This window comes from Zalophus californianus, chromosome 14 (genome assembly GCF_009762305.2).
Source record: "Zalophus californianus isolate mZalCal1 chromosome 14, mZalCal1.pri.v2, whole genome shotgun sequence".
Lineage (NCBI taxonomy): Eukaryota > Metazoa > Chordata > Mammalia > Carnivora > Otariidae > Zalophus > Zalophus californianus.
Window position 1 is genome coordinate 28,178,159 of NC_045608.1, and position 18,844 is coordinate 28,197,002.

An 18,844-nucleotide genomic window follows, 5' to 3' on the forward strand; every position below is an offset into this window, starting at 1 on the left:
CTGTCCCTCCTAGAGACACTGAGGATGGTGGCTCCTGGATCACCAGAGTCTGAAAATCTGCTCCTAGAACCAACAGGAGAGAAAGATGCTATTATGGGAGACAAGAAGCACTTGAGACCCTGCTTTTATGTGCCCCCCACAGACAGAGTCCCTACCTTTGACCTGAGCCATATGCAAGAAACCCGAGAAGAAGCACCATCCAGGCATGTTGGGGACCCTCACAGTATGTGGTCTTCACAGGCTTTTAAGCTGGGTTGGGGTGTCCTGGACCTTTTCATGTCTCCAGACCCATTAGAGGGAGAAGGTGCTTCATGCAAATCAGCTTCCTCTCTCTCCCTGCCCTAGGGTCCCTCACATGTCCTCTGGGAGATCTTGAAAGGAGCAGATGCTGGGGTCTCACACACACCAATGACTGCAAGTTGACCTCGGACACTAAGTGTCAGGGGGACATCTTTCACCAAATCACATCCCCAATGACCTTGGTGACCTCCATCCCAAGGTTCCTTGTTGGGAAGCCTGAGAGCTGAATAAGGAAATGGGTGTGTGCTCCACCTCTTGGCCCTGCTTCTAGTTCACCTCAGATCTAACCCTGGAACATTTTTCTCCCTTCCCAGATATATTCCTTCTTGTCTCCTTGGAGGATCTTAGCAGTCACTCCTCCAGAAATGAGGACACAGGGAATCTCAAAGCCCATGTCTGAGGGATGTAGGGATGCTGGTCTCCTCTGACTCAGTCGTGGATCCTGTCTGCAGTTCCTAAGCAGGAGCCAACCGGGGGTGGGGGCATCACACGGAGCAGCACGGCCAGGCTGGGGAAACATCCTCCTTTGTTCTAAGAAGCCATCAATTATATGAAGTAGCTTCAATGTACCTGCAAGTTTTGTGGATAAAAGTCAGAGGGTCACAATGAAATTATGAGACAGTTTGCTACATCAGGTATAACAAAATATGAACATGCGTGTCGTTATCAGAAATGAAAAAGACACTGGATGAACAAGTAGGGTGTGACCTCATGGAGTTTTTTGAACTGCATTTCCTTTTGTGCTCTGCTGAGGATCAGAGGGACTGGGAAGGCTGGGGAAGGGCCTGGGAAGAAGGAGGAGTGGCAGGGGTGTAAAGGGTCTCCAGGAATAGGGGAAGATGAGACTGAGGTCTGGTGTTCGTTTGAGATATAAAAATGATTGGCATTTGGGGCGCCTGGGTGACTCAGTCATTAAGCGTCTGCCTTCGGCTCGGGTCATGATCCCAGGGTCCTGGGATTGAGCCCCAGGTCAGGCTCCCTGCTTGGCAGGAAGCATGCTTCTCCCTCTCCTGCTCCACCTGCTTGTGTTCCCTCTCTCGCTATCTCTCTCTCTCTCAAATAAATAAAATCTTTAAAACAAAATGATTGGTATTCATTTTGGAATCACTAGTAAATTGTTGGTTTGATAAATCCTGCATGATTTTCCCTTTCTCTTCGTGTGTTTGAGATCCCCAACTCATATCAGAGAAAAATACTTATACTAAATGATGTTCCTATTAAACTAATGCATCCTTGACACTTTAGAAAACAATAGGTAGGGGCGCCTGGGTGGCTCAGTCTTTAAGCATCTGCCTTTGGCTCAGGTCATCATCCCAGGGTCCTGGGATTAAGTGCCGTGTCAGGCTCCCCGCTCAGCGGGAAGCCTGCTTGTGTTCCATCTCTCACTCTCTCTCTTTCTCTCTCTCTCAGATAAATAAATAATCTTTAAAAAATAGAAAATAATAGGTAATTTCATATCTATCAAATTTTGAGGTAAGGAGCAGTATTCACACTCAAATAAAAAAATTGGAAAGCTGAAAACATGAACGATATCAGTTTACATAAGTCACTATAAAGTATTGGAATAAATGAAAAAGATCGGTATGAAATAAGAACTGAAATGATGGCAGATAAAGGGCTGGGGAACTTCCTGCATCTTGCCTCATGAGCACGTGGAAGTCATAACTAGCAGCAAGGGTCCCTGAGGGTGCCCATCTGGACACATTTTCCATTCCCCAGACACCAGGGTCCTATTCACGCTGGGGATCTGCAGCCAGAGCAGAATGGTGGGGTTGATAGGCTGGAGATGGGAGAAGCACCCAGGATCCCTGGAGCCCCTCACATGCAGGAAGTAGATGAAGCAGTGCCCCCTGTGAGTCCTGTGTGGTCCTGCATGAGTCAGGGAGGAGCTTCCTCGGGGCAGTGCTTGTATCTCTGAGGGGATGCTGATGCAGGCTGACCAGGTCACTCTAGAGTGTGTCCCCTGAGGTGTGTCTCGTGACTCCACTGTTTTCTTCCAGAGGGGGTCAGGGAACCAGCATTGGGAGCTCAGGAGCTCTACCCCGTTTGGGCATCTGATCCATGATCCACGCCACTTCATATCTGATCCCCCACATTCTATGTTCCTCACACTGAGAGACCACACACAACCCAGTCTCAGCCCAAATACTTCCTGATAGTCAAGGTCAATTTTTCCTAAGGTAAAACGGATTATTTTTTTAAGATTTTATTTATTTGACAGAGAGAGGGAGTGAGGAAGTGTGGGGGGGCAGAGAGCGAGGGAGAAGCAGGCTCCCCACTGAGCAGGGAGCCCAATGTGGAGCTTGTTCCCAGGACCCCAGGATCATGACCTGAGCCGAAGGCAGACACTTAACCAACTGAACTACCCAGGTTCCCAGATAACATGGATTCTAGTAGCTCATATTTTGGGTCATTTGTGCAACTATTAGCAAGTTCATAAATGAGATCTTCCTGCAATTTTCACACCTGATACTCTTCTTTTAGGTTGTGTTCCCTCCATTGATTTGCTAGAATGCAGCACACCCTCTATTTTAATATATATTATAAACCATTTTTTTCTACAAAGACTTAAACACTGTGGAGGGCAGAATGAGCCCCATCTGACCTAGGACCCTGCAAGGCAGGTCAGAAGGTGGCAGAAAGATTTAATGACACCCACCTGTACCCAGATGACAGGAGCAGAAAGCAGAGCCAATGCCCTCCCTCACCGCCCTACCCTTTCACTTTCCCCTAAAGGAAGCTATTCATTCCGTGAGGAGGTAACGAGAAGAATCTAGGCCATAGTGGAGAAGCCCCTGAGCCCTGCTTGCTGAGCCCTGATTGTTGTCATGGAGACAGTCCCTCCCCCTGTGTGCCCTCTCCTTTGCCCAAGGACCATTGCAGCTTGAGTTCATAAAGCAAGTGTGTTTTTGTTATTGATCGTCCTGTCCATCTATCTTTCCATGAACATCAGGCCTGGACAATGTACTCCGTGGTGCAGTGGAGGGTGAAATATGAGGCATGTGTGAATCTGAGCTGAGGGCTCTTGTGGCCCCTGGGAGCCCAGGTGCAGGAAAGTCACACACACTGAAGACTCTGCTTGCCCTAGTGTGCAAAGGTCAGTGATGGATTTTCCTAGTCTTCCTGGCCCAGACCCTGAGCTCTCAGGAGGAGGCCACCTGCGCCCCCTGCTGACCTCAGACATCATGCCCCCCAGCCCACGTCACTCCCCAGCCCTCCTGGAAGGGCTTTCTGACCTGCGCAGGTGGACCTTTCTAATGTCACCACCCAGGGAAGTAAAATGAGTAGGTCAGCTCTGTGGGGTTTTGGGTTGAGCCATCCATTTCTCCAGGTCACCAGTGCCCTCAGTTAGACACTGAAACACTTCAGTGTTGAGATATTTCAGGAGTACCTGATGATCTGACTTTGCTTCTGCCTTGTCCCTGGTTTCATTACTGGAACATAATGTGCTTGAATCAAGCTCAAGGCTTAAAGTTCCCCAGAGAAGCCCACTGGTTCAACCCTGGTAATAATTCTACTTGGATTACCCTTACAGATTGACTTATTTGGTTATTGTTGCTGTTTTCAGGGTCTCCTGTTAGGTTCAACGGCCGCATGGTACGTGTGTTGTCTTTATCTCCGTCTTTGCCATGAGAATATCATGCTGTCAGGGACATGTCTACTGTCCTTGATTACTTCGGTGGGTTCTCACTTATTCTTGAATATTGCCGTCACAAAGGTTATTTTGTATTGGCTCCCTGATGCATTTAAGGTATTTTTAGTCTACTTTTATAATTTTCCTTGGTAAAAGGAATGATATTAAATAACATTATTATAAATGGTCAAAAAAATTGATATGATACCGTCCACTGACAACCCACTCCTCTATTCCACAGCCACTTACTTCCTGAATGGACAACTGATAACACTTCCAAGAATGTGCTCCAGTGGGGCGCCTGGGTGGCTCAGTCGGTTGAGCAGCTGCCTTGGCCTCGGGTCATGATCCCAGGGTCATGGGATCGAGCCCCACATCAGGCTCTCTGTTCAGCGGGGAGCCTGCTTCCCCCTCTCCCTCTGACTGCTGCTTCCCCTGCTTGTGCTCTCTCTCTCTTTGTCAGATAAATAAATAAAATCTTAAAAAAAAGAATGTGCTCTAGTAATTACATATATACATATATTTATATGTAAGCACACACATATATATGTATATATTCATATATATATACATATATATATAAAACATAACAGAATCTTGCTTTTTGTGTAGTTCTAGTGCTCCATGACTGTCTTTTACATATAAAATATAATCAGTGATATTTGAAGAGTATGGCGATGTCCCTAATTTTGATTCATAGTTCATCATCATTCCATAGTTTATCATAATCTGGCCACCTTTCCACGGAGAAATATCCATGTTGTTCTCAGTTGTTGTTATTGTAACATCTCTGAACCGGATATACCTGTATATTCATTTTTGAGTGTATTAGTTAGATAATTTTCATTAATAATTAACTTCTAAAAATGTAACACTGATCCAAACCATATATATATTTAATGCTTGATAAAAATTTAAAATTTATGTTCCAAAATGGATTCACCAATTTATACTCTCACCATCAATGTATGAGAGTTCCTATTTCAGCACACATATTACCGAGGATAAAATCAATCAATATTTACCCATTTTATAACTAAGGAATAATTTCACTGTTAAGTTGCATTTCTCCATTTATTGGTGACATTACCTATATATATAGAGAGAGAGGTATATTACTTTTTAGGTATATTATTTTTCTAGGGCTGCCATAAGAAAGTAGCACAGACTAGGTGGCTTAAAACAGTAGAAACGTATTTCTCCTGTTCTCACACAGTCCCAGTGTTTGCAGGGCCTGGCCATGTTCCCGCTGAAACCTGCAGAGGAATCTTTCTTGCCTCTCTATACCCATTAGAGGTTTGAGGGCAATCTTTTGCATTCCCTGATTTCAGCCACAGAACCACAATCTCTGCCTCCACCTTCCCACGGTGCCCTCCTTGTCTCCATCTGGCTGTCTTGTTATAAGCACACCAGTCATTGTGGATTAGGAGGCCACCTGACCTCACTATCACCTCATCTTTACTAATTACATCTGGGACAACCCCATTTTCAAATAAGGTTATATTCTTAGGTCGTAAGGGCTACAACTTCAGTATATGCTCTTTGAGAGGATCCAATTTCATCCAGGATATTAGGGAAGAAAAATCCTTTCCAAAAGTATTTATAATTGTTAATACTTTTTAAAAAATATATGCAATATACTTGCACTATGCAGAAATTATACCTCTTAAAAACACCTTCACAATTAAGAAGATAGAGGAAACTACACAAGACTCACACTGTGTGAACACATGAGATAGATCATACACCAACTTCTCACATCCTGTAAATGAAAACAAATGAATACAGAAATGCACAAACAGACCAGAGACCTTGGCGGTCTTGCTCCCATGCTAACTCCATAAGTCATGAGCTTCAGTGGAAAGAAAAGCCAGTTCCAGAAAATTCTGTGGGCGACAGTAGGGGAAGCTAGCAGTGGCCTGAGCCACCATCAGAGGAGAAAGTCCCTGAGTGTGAAGACACAGGACAGCCAGGGGGAGACCTGAGCCTGACCACAGGACAGGCATCCAGGGCGAGCAGGACGGAGACAGGAGGTCTGAGAGCCTGTGCTGTGGGCAGATGGGGGGAGAACGTCAGGAGGGGAGCCCAGGAAACACCTCAGCGATCGGAAAAGAGGGGGAAGGATACATTGGGCGTCTGCCAGGCACAGGGGAATAGGAAAAAGGGAAAGGAAGCACAGCCGACCTCCCACCACAAGTAAAGCAAAAATGTATGAGACAAAAACTAGAAAAAATATCTAATTAACACATAATATTATTTTTCGTAACAGAATAGAACAACCACTGGCTGAATTATTTATTTTGAAAAACCTAAAAAAAATGATAAGGGATATTTGATATTGGAAAATAAAAATGAAAAATATTGAAAGAAGAAGCCAATCCTTAATTATTTTATGGACCATTATGGAAAAATAAATCATGAACATTTCAACATCCTACGCATTAAAATTAGAACCTTACAGATAGATTAGCAAGGCCTCCACACAAGGGTGACGTGTACACGCCTGAAGCGATCCGCATATTTACGGATGGGGGAGCTGACGTCCCCACAGCAATGCACACGCTCCTCATGCCGGTGAATGGAGCGCTGACAAGGGCACCTGTTCTGAGGTTCAGGAATTCCCCTGACAAGGGTATTGGGGGCCACAGAGGGCTGAGTGCTGGGGGGACCCTGGCCTGACCGCTGGTGGTTCAAGGGTTTCGCTGCAGGGGATGGAAATGTATTAAATCAATCATGATGGGGTTTACCCAACTCTGTAAAGGTACTACAGATCGCTGATTTGTATACCTTAAACGAGTGAACACTATAACACGTAAATTAACTCAATATGCTTTTTTTTTTAATTTTTACGGGAAAAAAAAGTCATGAGAAGAAGCTATTGTCACTGACCCTGTAAAGTTGTTCTTTGCTCAGAGAGTCAGACCCTCAGACGCTCCAGGGTCTCCACAGTCTCTGCTTGTCACAGGCAGTCATGGGGGTGACCATGGGAAAGAGGGGCAGGTTTTGTCTCAGATTCCTTGGGCCTGCAGTAGCTGTCACCCCATGTTGAGCAGTAATCGTCAGCCTCGTCCTCGGGCTGCAGGCCCGAGATGCTCAGAGAGGCCGTGCTCCCAGAGTCAGAGCCAGAGAACCGAGCTGGGATCCCTGATAGCCTCGTGGTTCTGAGCATCACAGTTTTGGGGGCACGAGCCCACATAACGTGCTCCAACATTGTTGTTTCCAGTGCAGGCGAGGGTGACCTTCTGTCCCACAGACCCCGACATGGAGGCTTCCTGCGTCAGCACAGACCGTGCCCAGGGCCCTGCAACAGAGCAGTGGGGACATGCACGTGAGTCTCGGTTACTGCCCATAGCCTGTTCTCAACAAGAGGGGAAAGAAGCAACCCGGAGGACCCCCTAATCAGTTCTCCTGCTTTCCCACAGCCAGTCACCTGAGCAGAGCGAGGAGGTGATGAGGAGAAGGGTCCAGGCCATGGTGGAGATGCCCCAGGCTCTGCTTCTGAGCCCACAAGTGAGAGGCCTGCACAAATCCTCTATTACCCTCTCCCCTCCTGGGAGAGCAGAGAAGAACCTTCATGCAAATCAGTCCCTCCCCTGGGGTCCCAGGGCCTGAATTTGGGGAAAGCTGAGTATGGGATGGAGCTGGGGAGCCTCTCCTGGGCACCAGTGAGCACAGAGCAGAGGGCACAAGGCAGGGCTCCAGGCCTGGGTGCCCCGCTGAGGCCACCCCCTGCCCCACAGACCCACAGGGACAGGCCCACAGCCCCGCTTGCTGTCTCAGAGTCCAGACTCCCCTCTGGCTGGGAGGGACATCCTGGAGCCGAGCAGAGAGGGACACTCTGGACTTCAGCCTGCCTGGCTCACTACCTACCCCCACACAGAGGCAGGGGCTTCTCTTCCCCCAGGGGCTCCTTCCCGTGATGGAGGTGCCAGCACACCTCAGTCCTTACTTCAGAGACATGGCCTCCTCAGCCTGAATCACCTTGTGCTCCTCCCTGCACCCAGTGAGAAGTGCAGAGGGCATGCACGCCCCTTCACAGGCTCTATTGGGGGGGGCGCCTGGAGGGGACAGCCAATCTCTCTCTCTCGTGTCAGGACACTTCCCACCCTAGTTGACCAGTCCCCATAACCCTCTGCTCTGCCCTTGATGGGACAGAGTTCATTATTAACAAGGTGCAGGGAATTCTTCAAGGAGAGACCAGAATTACAAAGAAGTGAGATGTGGTTCTTCTGTTGCTTCCCCCCTCCCCGAGAGCACCCACAGTAGATGGTCAACAACACAGCCCTCCCAGGATGCAGCCAGGAACCCCCAGCCCTGAGGGGAGACACCAGAAGTGAATGGGTCTCCTGCACCAAACACAGGGCTCATCCAGATGGCACTGTACATTTGGGGACATGCAGAGGGGTGGGAGTTTCAAGGACATCGCTCACTGTCATGATCCAGAAATTCTTGGTGCCCTAAGCCCTCTGTCCTCAGTTTGAGGTATATTTTAATTACTTACCAGATCCCTCGCTAGTCCTTCAATGCAACAGACATGGTTGTACTCATGCTGTAAGTATTCACAGGATTATTTTCCCCAGTCACTTTATCTGATCCATTTCTGCATCGGTAATGGCCCAACAACCCTCACTTGACATAGAACTGTATGTCCTCCTCCTACAAGTGCTTCATGCTTCCCTCGGAACACTTCACATAAAGTAACTGTCTTTCCTAGTAAGTCAGATGAAAACCCAACATGTGCCCATGATCTTCACAATTTCGTTTGCTCCTTGCAGCACTAAGTACCTGAGCTTGCTGATACTTAGCTGGTGCTCAGTAAATACTATTGAATTAAAACAAATAAATCAGCAAATGAAAAAATACAAATATCCACCTCTTTAATTTATGGCTAAAATATGTAACCCCAGCTTCATTCAGACCATCATCATCAACTCAAATTCTTAACCACAGACACGGGTGTCATCTTAGGCACATCCTTATACCTCACACACGATCTCCAAGTAATTCCTAAATCCAGTGTTCTCCACCACAAAAATAACATTAAAATGTCCTTACTACCCAAAGCAATCTATACATTCAATGCATTCCCAATGAAAATCCCAGTGACATTATTCTCAGAAATAGAAAAAAAAAATCCTCAACTTTGTACAGAGCCAGAAAAGACCTCAAATCGCCAAAGCAATCTTGAGAAAGAAGAACAAAGCTGGAGACACCATACTTCCCGCTTTCAAATTATATTACCACGTTATAGTAATGAAAACAGTATCGTATTGGCCTAGAGACAAACAGATTGATTCCACAGAATAAAAAGAAAAAAAAAAAAAACAGAAATAAATACAAGTTCCCCTTGACCAGCAGGGAGGACATAGGCCGAAAACAGGGCCTTTGCCAGGTCTCTGGAGAAGAGCTGACATGGGTTTTGTAGAGGATTCAGATGGGAAGATGTATGAATCACATAGCAGATTCCCCAGACGAGATCCTTGTGTTCTCACTGCTGTTTCCGGCACACTTTGGGAGACACAGCTGGAATTCCTGGACAGCCTGCAATGGGCACATTGATACCCATGCCATGGCGGGCACAGTGCCTCCACATGGTCAGTCTGGGGTAAGAAGCACAGCCCAAAGAATGCTCTTCACTGGGTCAAGCCACATGGGCCAAGAGCCCCCATCGATGCTGCCCTCTGCATTCTGCTGCTTCCTGCGTTGGCATGGGCTCCTGGAGCCCCGGTTCCTCTGCCAAATCCAGGTGACCCATGCCCCCATTGGGTGCACAGTTGCTGCTTGGGATGATGACAAAGTTCTAGAAATGGATAGTTGTGATGGGTACACAACATTGGGAGTATACCCAATATCTCTGAATTGCACATTTTTTTAAAAGATTTTATTTATTTATTTATTTATTTGACAGAGAGAGAGACAGCGAGAGCAGGAACACAAGCAGGGAGAGTGGGAGAGGGAGAAGCAGGCTTCCCGCCGAGCAGGGAGCCCGATGTGGGACTCGATCCCAGGACCCTGGATCATGACCTGAGCCGAAGGCAGATGCTTAACGACTGAGCCTCCCAAGCGCCCCTGAATTGCACATTAAAGAGTGATTGGAATAGTAAATTTTCTGTTATGTAGTTACGATAAGTATAAATTCTTAGTTGAAGATCAAATTATATTTAAGAAGGTGTACTCATACAAATATCCTTTACATCCTTACATGTGTTACCCTATTCTAAATCATCCTCATTGCTAATAATGTGCAGCAATTTTTTTATGATTTGTTTTCCTGTAGACTCCACATATAAATGAGATAAAGCAGCATTTGTCTTTCCCTGTAGGCCTTATGGTACTTAGGGTAATGTCCTGCAGGTTCGTCATGGTGTCATAAACGGCAGGACATCTTCCTGGAGAAGCTCATGGGATGGCCTTCCTTTGTGCACAGATGGGAGCGATCTCGTTCATGGTGCCCCACAGCCCCCCTACTCTGTGCATCACTGACAAGCCCCGATGTGGCAGGAAAGGCGAGGAGGACACACTCAGTGCCTGTGGGCTCAGGAAATCTGCCACAGGGGTGGCCACTGGCCCTGACAGCGTCAGCTGTGTGTCCCTCACATCTGTGGGAGCTACGTCACCCACCTTCCCTAGAGCGGGCTCAGCATTTTAGAGCAATGCCAGAGCGTCCTCCTTACCCTCAGGAGCCCCACTGAGAGGTTTGCGAACCGACACTCAACGTTGCTCCCGGAGCGAACTACTTCTCTCCTGACGCCACAGCGGAAGAGCAGGCACCCAGCCAGTGCGTCCGGCCAGCTGCGTGCCCGGAAATCCTCCTGTTCTGGGGCCGCACTCAGCACCAGTCTCAGGGCCTCGGTCCCGGGACACAGAGCTGCTCAGCCAGCCCTGAGCGCAGGAGCCTGAAGGGAAGGAGGGTCTCTGCTCTGACCCCTGGGGGAACAGGGTCCATGCTGTGGACTGTCCACCTGCTGGGACGGTCTGCAAGCTCTGACCTAGAAAACTAAGCAAAGTTGATGTGTCTTTATGAAGAGAGAAAAAAATGCCAGGTCAACAAGCCCTGATTTTTACACGTGGATCACCAGGCTAAGTTTCTGCATTACCATGAGGTTTCTGTTGTCTTGTTTTTTTCCCTTGAGAGGTCACTTAGGTTGCATAGGAAACTGGGAGGAAGGACACTGTGACCTAGAAGCTACTTCCCAGGACAGTCAGTGTGAATTCTCGTTATTCTAAATTGGAAGAGAGTCAGAGTACAAGAGTCTGAGCAGGCTGCGGTTATTTGCCCCACATCCCCATCTGTGTGTGTCACTGTGACCAGCACCACTCTGCCAAGTAGCCCAGTGATAGTACATCTCGCCCTCAGCCTGCAGCCCCGAGATGCGCAGAAGCCCCACATTGGCCGAGGCGTCTTTGGAGCCCGAGAAGCGGCCGGGGACCCCGGAGCCCTGGTGCTTATCGGAGTCTGAGGAGAACCTCAGCAGATACCGGGGAGGGCTCCCTGGCCGCTGCTGGATCCGGTAGATGTTAGAGCCGCCCACACCGATGTCCCTGCTCAGGGTGCAGGTGAGTCTGGCCGTTGTTCCCAGAGCTGCAGGGGTGCGGGTGCGGCCGAGTCAGCACGGGCTGGGAGCCTGCAAACACACTCACTCGTGGGTGACGAAACTACAAGTGGGAAAAAAATCTCAAAATGTTGAGCATGGGAAGAGTCATTTGGGGCCCCTGTGTCCCTGAGGGCTGTCCCTACCTGTGCAGTGAGACAGGAGCATGAGGAGGACGGGAGTCCAGGCCATGGTGACACATACACTGGACCCCACTTGGGCTGGGCTGCCCCAGGCCTCCTTTTCTCCTCCAGCCTCTGTCACAGGAGGGGCTGTCCATGCAAACGGGGTCCACCCAGTGACTGCCCAGCCCCTTCCTGAGCCCTGGTGCTGGAGCGGCGGGGGGGCGATGTGGGGGAGGGAGAAGCAGGCTTCCTGCCGAGCAGGGAGCCTGATGTGGGACTCGATCCCAGGACCCTGGGATCATGACCTGAGCCGAAGGCAGACGCTTAACAAATGAGCCCCCCAGGTGCCCCTTTTCCCCACATATTTAATTCACACATTTGCTTATGTGTTTCAAGACTATTGTCTTCAATGCTCTTGCCATCCTTTTTTGTAAAAACTTCTATTTGGATATTATCTTTGAAATTTCTACAAAAGTATTTTTCTCTTTGCATAAAATATTTTTACATTTAAATTGATGCCTTCAGATATTATAATACGATTTATATATTAGTCAATCAGGGACTCACAATATGCAGATTTAATATTTAGTTTTTGAATTCCAGTGGTATAGTCACTTGAACCAACCTGGGCCTTGGGTTCCCTATGTTGGGCACTCTGTGAAGAAAGTAAATCCTATTTTTTAGTTGCACACATGAATGGTACATAAAAAATAAACATAATATGACACAAAGCAGTACATCCAAACACTATGTGTGGTGTAGAAGCAGAGTTTAAAGTTATTTTTCTTGCTAATTCCATCCAGCTGCCTTTACAGATAACTCTTGTAAACAGCTTCATATGGTTATCTTTTCAGGCTTTCCCCTCGTTCTTAAATATCATCTTTCTACAACTGTGAGTAAATGATATCATAATGTTATTGTTCTACATTTACCAAGAAAATAACGAGGGCATCTTTCAAAATCTGTAATAGGTCTACCCAATTCATTTGAATAGATGCTCAGAAGAAATATCTGGTACCCCCTCCCATTTCTTTCCTCTTTTACAAATTTGCTGAGTGAGAATCCTCTGCATGTCTGTTCCCTATATGCAGTGGATGAGGCTCCTGGAAGTGGGAATGTATGGTGTGGCGCTGGAAAGAATCTAGGTGTAGGAGTATCCTGGATGGAGACATAGTGGATGATGACGGGCAAGGTCACAGGAGGGCAGAACCTGTGGGTGGAAGGTACCAGTCTGTGAAATGCAACCATGAGAAAGGGAGGGCAGGGAGTTGGCTGGAGAGCAGGTCGGGCATGAGGGACAACAGGGATCATGAAAGTCTGGAGGAAATGCCACCCAGGGAGAGCAGGAAGACAGAATGAATAAAAGCTGGTCGGGAGTGAGATTATCCAGGACAGCTAACCAGCAAGGTCTCTGCGGGCGAGGGAGAAAGGAGAAGTAATCATGACATATGGAGTCCACACTGGGTGATGAGGTGGATGCAGTCATTTGATTTCATAACTTTTAGAGAATTGATTCCCTCCTTTTCAAAAACTGTGTCATATATTCAGAATTATGCGTATATAACAATAGTTCAGGTCACTACCTGGCAATAGAGGGTGAGGGCCGCCCATGAATACTTGTAGCAATTCAACAAGTGGGGTGGATGATGTGTCAAGAGGGAAGTGGAGTCATGATGGAGAACGTGTGGAGTTACAAGACCTGGGGAACCCACATCAATGAGGAGGTAGTAGAAGAGACTCAAATCTACCTGAGAAGGTGAGGGAGCCCTGGTCTCCTCTGTCATTCTAATAGTTTGGCTACGATCACAACTGATTTATTTCCACTTCTGCTTTAGTATCAAGATGGCAAGGTAGGAGGCAGGGTGGGAAGGTGGACTTCCGGTCCAAAGTGAAGGTGGGTGGGAAGATATTCATGACATAGAAGAAATGCCGTTTTCTCTCTCCTTTACCCTGATGCTTTCTTCACTTCCTTATACTCCCTGTACTTCCTCACTTACTAAAAATCATGGGTCATCATTATCACCATCACAATCCATCCCATGTTCTCCTCAAGGGTTAGTCCCCACACCTCACTAACCCTACCTCCATGGAATCCACCGTGCTGCTCCCTCCCCCGAGTCCCCAGCTGACTGTGGCTGCAGGTGCACGTGGCCATGCTGACTGCTCCCCTGTGAACGTGTGAGACCCCCTATGGGGCGTCCCTAGTTCAGACACACTGTGGTCCTTCATTTCTCATTTCCGTCTCTGTAAATCCTTTGTTATCTGCCCCCGTCTGCAGTACATAGTCAGACTTTTCTCAGTTTCCTTGATGTTAGAATGTATCTTCCTATCCAGACTCCAAACTGGAAAACAGAAGCTAGAAGACTTCCCTATTCAAGACAAAAATAAGATGTTCACCCTTTTTTCAAATGTGCTGCATATTCTTCAGGGAATTTTATAATTTCATTAATATACAGATTGCACACATCTGAGGATGTTTCCTCTTAGTGTAACAGCACTCCCACTGGTTTTAAGGGTGAACTTGCTTCAAGCTTATGCACTCCTTGTTTGCTGAGCTAAGTCCCTTGGTTCATAGCAGAACTACCCTACTTTCCAGAGATTTGCAGGCCAGCGGCCCAGAGGAGTGAAGGACGAGACTTTCCCAGGGGAGAAGGCCTGAGCACATTTGAAACAGCCCTACCAAGGATGCCAGCAAGTCTGTTAAGGGTCATGTCCACATAGGACTAGCTGCCTGTGCACTTGCTTTTTCTGCACACAGCCCCCACCGTTTCCTGCACCTTCCCCTGTAAAACTCTAGGGCTTCTCCTGGATGGGGAAGATGGTCTTTGAGACATTAGTCCACCATCTTCCCAGGTTGCTGGCTTCCTGAGTAAAGCACCCGTTCCTTTCCCACCATCGCTTCCATCCCTTGTCTCAAGCGTTGACTATCCGGAGGCAAACGCAGAACCTAAGTTCAGAAACCAGTTCTCTGTCCCATAACATTACCACTTTTACTTTGTTGGTAATATTATGAGAATCATTTTCGTTATTTTTAGCATGTGAAATAGTACCATTATTATTTAAGTTATTATTGAAAGAAGTAATAGAAACTTTATTTTATATATTTCTCATGACTTTACTGAATTATCCTATCAGTGTAATATTTTTCGAAGAGATACCCTGAGTCATCTGCAAGCAGAAAGTTAGGGGTCCCCAGGGTGGGTGGGTGGGGGATGAAGCAGAATAGCTTCCCTGACCCTACAGCAGTAATTTTAGCCCCCAGCTATTTTCTGTGATCTATGCCCTGCAGGTTCTACCTGCCCAGCACACATCTTGTGGAATTTCCTAGGCAGGAAAGAACAAAGAAATGTAATTACCTCAGTAGTTAAGGATTTTAACAGCTTTAGGGAACGCAAAACCTAAGAGTCCCTACCAGGCCAGGAAACAGTCTAACCACCTCAGAAACAGTAACTCAGTGGGAAAACTCTGAGTGCTTTAACAAAAGCAAACATTCACCTAAAGCACGTTCTCCAGTCATTTTTTGTAGGATTGAAACCATGCTCCACAGGGTTAATGAGGTGAAAACTGTTACCAGCAAGACTCCCAGGAACACCCCTTCTTCTTCACAGGAAAGTTAACCTTACATTTCAGAGGCAAACAGCAGGAAAAGCCTGGCAGCCTGGACCAACTTGAGCTCATCCACCAACTCCTTCTGCACAGAAGGACCATGGAGTGTGACTCTGCCTCTTATAATCTTAAATCCCTGCCCTGGGAGGAGCACAAGCTTCAGGAACACCCCACAGGATACATCACAGTTTGTGTTCTCAGTTCCCTGCACCACCTTATGTCCACCTCTACCCTGGATGACAAAACTCCCCTTTGTGAACATTCATCCTAACCCTGAATAATGGCATCCGCTCACCCCCACTCAGGGAGCCACAGCTTTGGAAATTCTTCCCCTGATCTCCTCGTCTGCTGCAGATCAAGTTTCCTTTGTGTGACAGTGATGTGGGAAACAAAGGCAGAAGAAAAATTATTCAACTTCCTTACTACCTAGAGCCCACCGAAGTCCTTGAAACAGGCAGAGAGACATTCCTCTAGGGACTCAACTGCTTCAATGTTAGCGCTTTGCTAAGGGCAAAAGGCAATGCTAGCCTGAACCGACCCCAGGATCCTGTAAGTCTGTTTTAATGTATAAAAATTCCTTTGGAAACTTTATCTCTAACCCCCCCAAGAGACGTGTTGGCAATCATCCCCCAAGCATATGGCCCACCGATATACAACTGAGGGGTCTCACGTCTAAGGGTTTATTAGACGGTAATACATGACCTTTTCCCAACAATAGCTAGCCCACTCAAGGTCCTGGAAGCCTTGCTTCCAAAATTCCTCGGAGACTTACACTATCCCTAACCCCCTCCCGACTTGAAAGTCCGTAATGGGCCGCTCCTCCCGACCCCGGTGCAGCTCCTTCTGCCCACGGGTCCCGTCCCCATGCTTTAATGAAACCACCTTTTTTGAACCAAAGATGGCCCAAGAATTCTTTCTTTGCCATTGGCTTCGACCCTCACGTTCGTTCTTACGTCACTGGGACACCTGTGCCGGCTCAGGCGACAGCCTAATCTGTGTGTCTGTCCTTCCTCCTCAAGGACAGGTCTCCCCACAGAGGAGTCTCCCCTACAGGAGCCTCTCAATCAAAGAGGCTCAGAGACAAGATCTCTGGTTTTCGTCTCACCTCCTCCTTCTCTGAGAGGCTGTGAGGAGCGGTAGCTGCGCCCACTGCCGTGAGCTGTAGCCCAGGGAGAGTCCGCCTCGGCCTCGGCCTGCAGCCCCGAGATGCGCAGAAGCCCCGCCTTGGCCGAGGCGTCTTTGCAGCCCGAGAAGCGGCCGGGGACCCCGGAGCCCTGGTGCTTCTCGGAGTCTGAGGAGAACCTCGGCAGACACCGGGGAGGGCTCCCTGGCCGCTGCTGGATCCAGTCGATGTTAGAGCCGCCCACACCGCTGTCCCTGCTCAGGGTGCAGGTGAGTCTGGCCGTCGTTCCCGGAGACGCCCAGAGGGAGGGCGGCCGTGTCCGCAGGAGCTGGGACTGGGAGCCTGCAGACACACACATCAGAAGGAAGAGAAGGAATGGGGTGCGTGTGCATGAGGAGCTGAGCCAGAGGGATCGGACTCAGGCTGGGGGGCCGCCCTCGGGCACTGGGGCCTGTCCCCACCTGTGCAGTGACAGAGGCGTGCAAGGAGGACGGGGCTCCAGGCCATGGTGTCACAGCCCCTTCTTAGGCCACGGAGCTGGGGCTGGGCTGCCCCGGGCCTGTCTTATCCCCTGTCCAGGGGCCGCACAGAGCAGCTGCTCGTGCAAATGTGACCTCCCCCCCCCCCCCCCCGCTTCTCCCTGCTGTGCACTCCCGGGCCTGTGGCCCCTTGACGGGGTAAATTCCTGATGCACTGGTTTCTCCCTGGTGGGCCTGGAGGAAGCAGCTGCTGGGACCGCACACAGGCCAGGTCTAGGGACTGGTCCAGAGAGGACACGACTGCCCAGTTCCCACTGAAAGCAAGGCGCCCAGCCCTAGGGCCTCCTGTCGGTGGAGGACTACCCAGCTGGGAGCCCTAGCCTGCACGAACACCCAGATGCCACCTCACCGCACCCCTGCTCGTCTCTCGGCAAATACGTCCTTCTTTCGCACTGCTGGCAAGCCTCTCCTTCACCTGCTCCTCTGATTCCTGTTCGCACCAGGTGACAGTGACCCTCCAAGGAAGGACAGAGGCCCTGGTGTGCTGTCCCTGATCAGGCTTCCTCCGTGGACAGGGGTCCAGCAGGAGGTACATGAGCAGTCCTGACCCAGGAGAGCCTGTGGACCGCCGTGGAGCTGAGGGCAAGACCCGGGGAGCAGAGAGCAGAGGGAATCTGTCCCTGTAGGAGGCTCTCAGGGGTGGGCTGGCTCCGGGTGCTGAATGTGAACAGGGGCTTGTGGAGGGGACGCACAGCTTCAGAGAGGAGGGCGCAGAGGGTGGGAATGCTGGGTCTTTCCTGAGCAGGGCTGACAGGACAGAGTGAACCCTGAAGAGGCTCCTGGGGCGTCTGGAGACAGGGCAGGGCCTGAGTGTCCAGCAGCAACCAGTGCGGGGACACCCTGTGACCTCTCGTCCACTTGCTGTGAGATTCTTAATCCCAGCTGTGCCTGTCCTCACTGTTGCTCACTAGAGAATTAGCTCCATGGGCAGTCCACGGACAGCATTTGGGACAGGGAAACCTAGAAGGGGCCGTTGGGGGGAGGGTGACCGGAGGAAGATGACAGCCAAGGAAACAGGAAGGGTGAAGTGGCTTGTGTCCCCAGGTGGGACACAGGGAGTGACTGGGCCCTGGACTGTGGGAGAGGGAGGGGTAGGCCAGAGCGTGTGCCAGGTGGATGGACGGGGACGCCTGGAGGGACACAGGTGAGGTCAGGTGGGAGAGCAGGCGGAGGGCTGGTGATGGGTCCGTTGTCCCCTTGTCACACAGAGGCCATGGTATGACCTGTGCAGAGGTGCAGAAACACTCACAGAGAACCAGGGCCGAGGGATGCCTTCCCTCCCCCAGAGGGAGGACGTGTGTGTTACAGTGACCTTCCGCCTGAGGGCCTAGTCTGCATCATTCATGCATTCATTCATTCACTCATTCACTCTTTAAACACACATTTAAGGAATATCCACAGGTGTCAGATCATTGTTCATCATAGCGTGAAGTAAAATGTGATTTTATATTCATTTCAGAATTTCTTAGCACACTGTGTGTTTCATATAATGTGCATGGTTTCTCTTTGCCTTTCTCAGTGTCTGTGTTTGAGAGTCCAACTTCTATCGCACAAAGGTTCCTACTCAATCACTTTGTGTCCATTTATCAAAAGATTCTTTGATACACTGGAGAAAAGTATGCAATTCTATCTGCATCAAATTTGAAGATAAGGAGGACCTAACACTTAAGAGAAAAAGGAAAAACTGGAAAGAATAATTGTCATATCTGAAAAACACACTGTCAGCTTCTGTAAGTCACCATAAAATATAGAAATAAATGACCAATATCATATTCCTTAGGAAGAGCAACGAAATATCATGACAGTTTGAGAACTAATGAATTTATTATAGATTCCATCATGAATAAATTGGGGATTCACAGTAATCAGCCAGGCTCCCTGACCTTGAAGAGAGCCTTGAGCCCACCCTAGAACCTGTCTCAGGC

General features: G+C 48.7%; 1 pseudogene and 1 gene segment (V, D, J or C); both read right to left on the bottom strand.

Moving 5' to 3' along the window:
- Positions 1–6,893: 6,893 nt before the first annotated feature.
- On the bottom strand, positions 6,894–11,718 carry LOC113912340 (annotated as a pseudogene).
- Positions 11,719–16,321: 4,603 nt separating this feature from the next.
- LOC113912339 lies at positions 16,322–16,887 on the bottom strand. The segment is given in 2 exon segments: positions 16,322–16,722; positions 16,842–16,887. Coding segments are annotated over 2 exon segments (447 nt in total).
- Between the last annotated feature and the right edge of the window lie 1,957 nt (positions 16,888–18,844).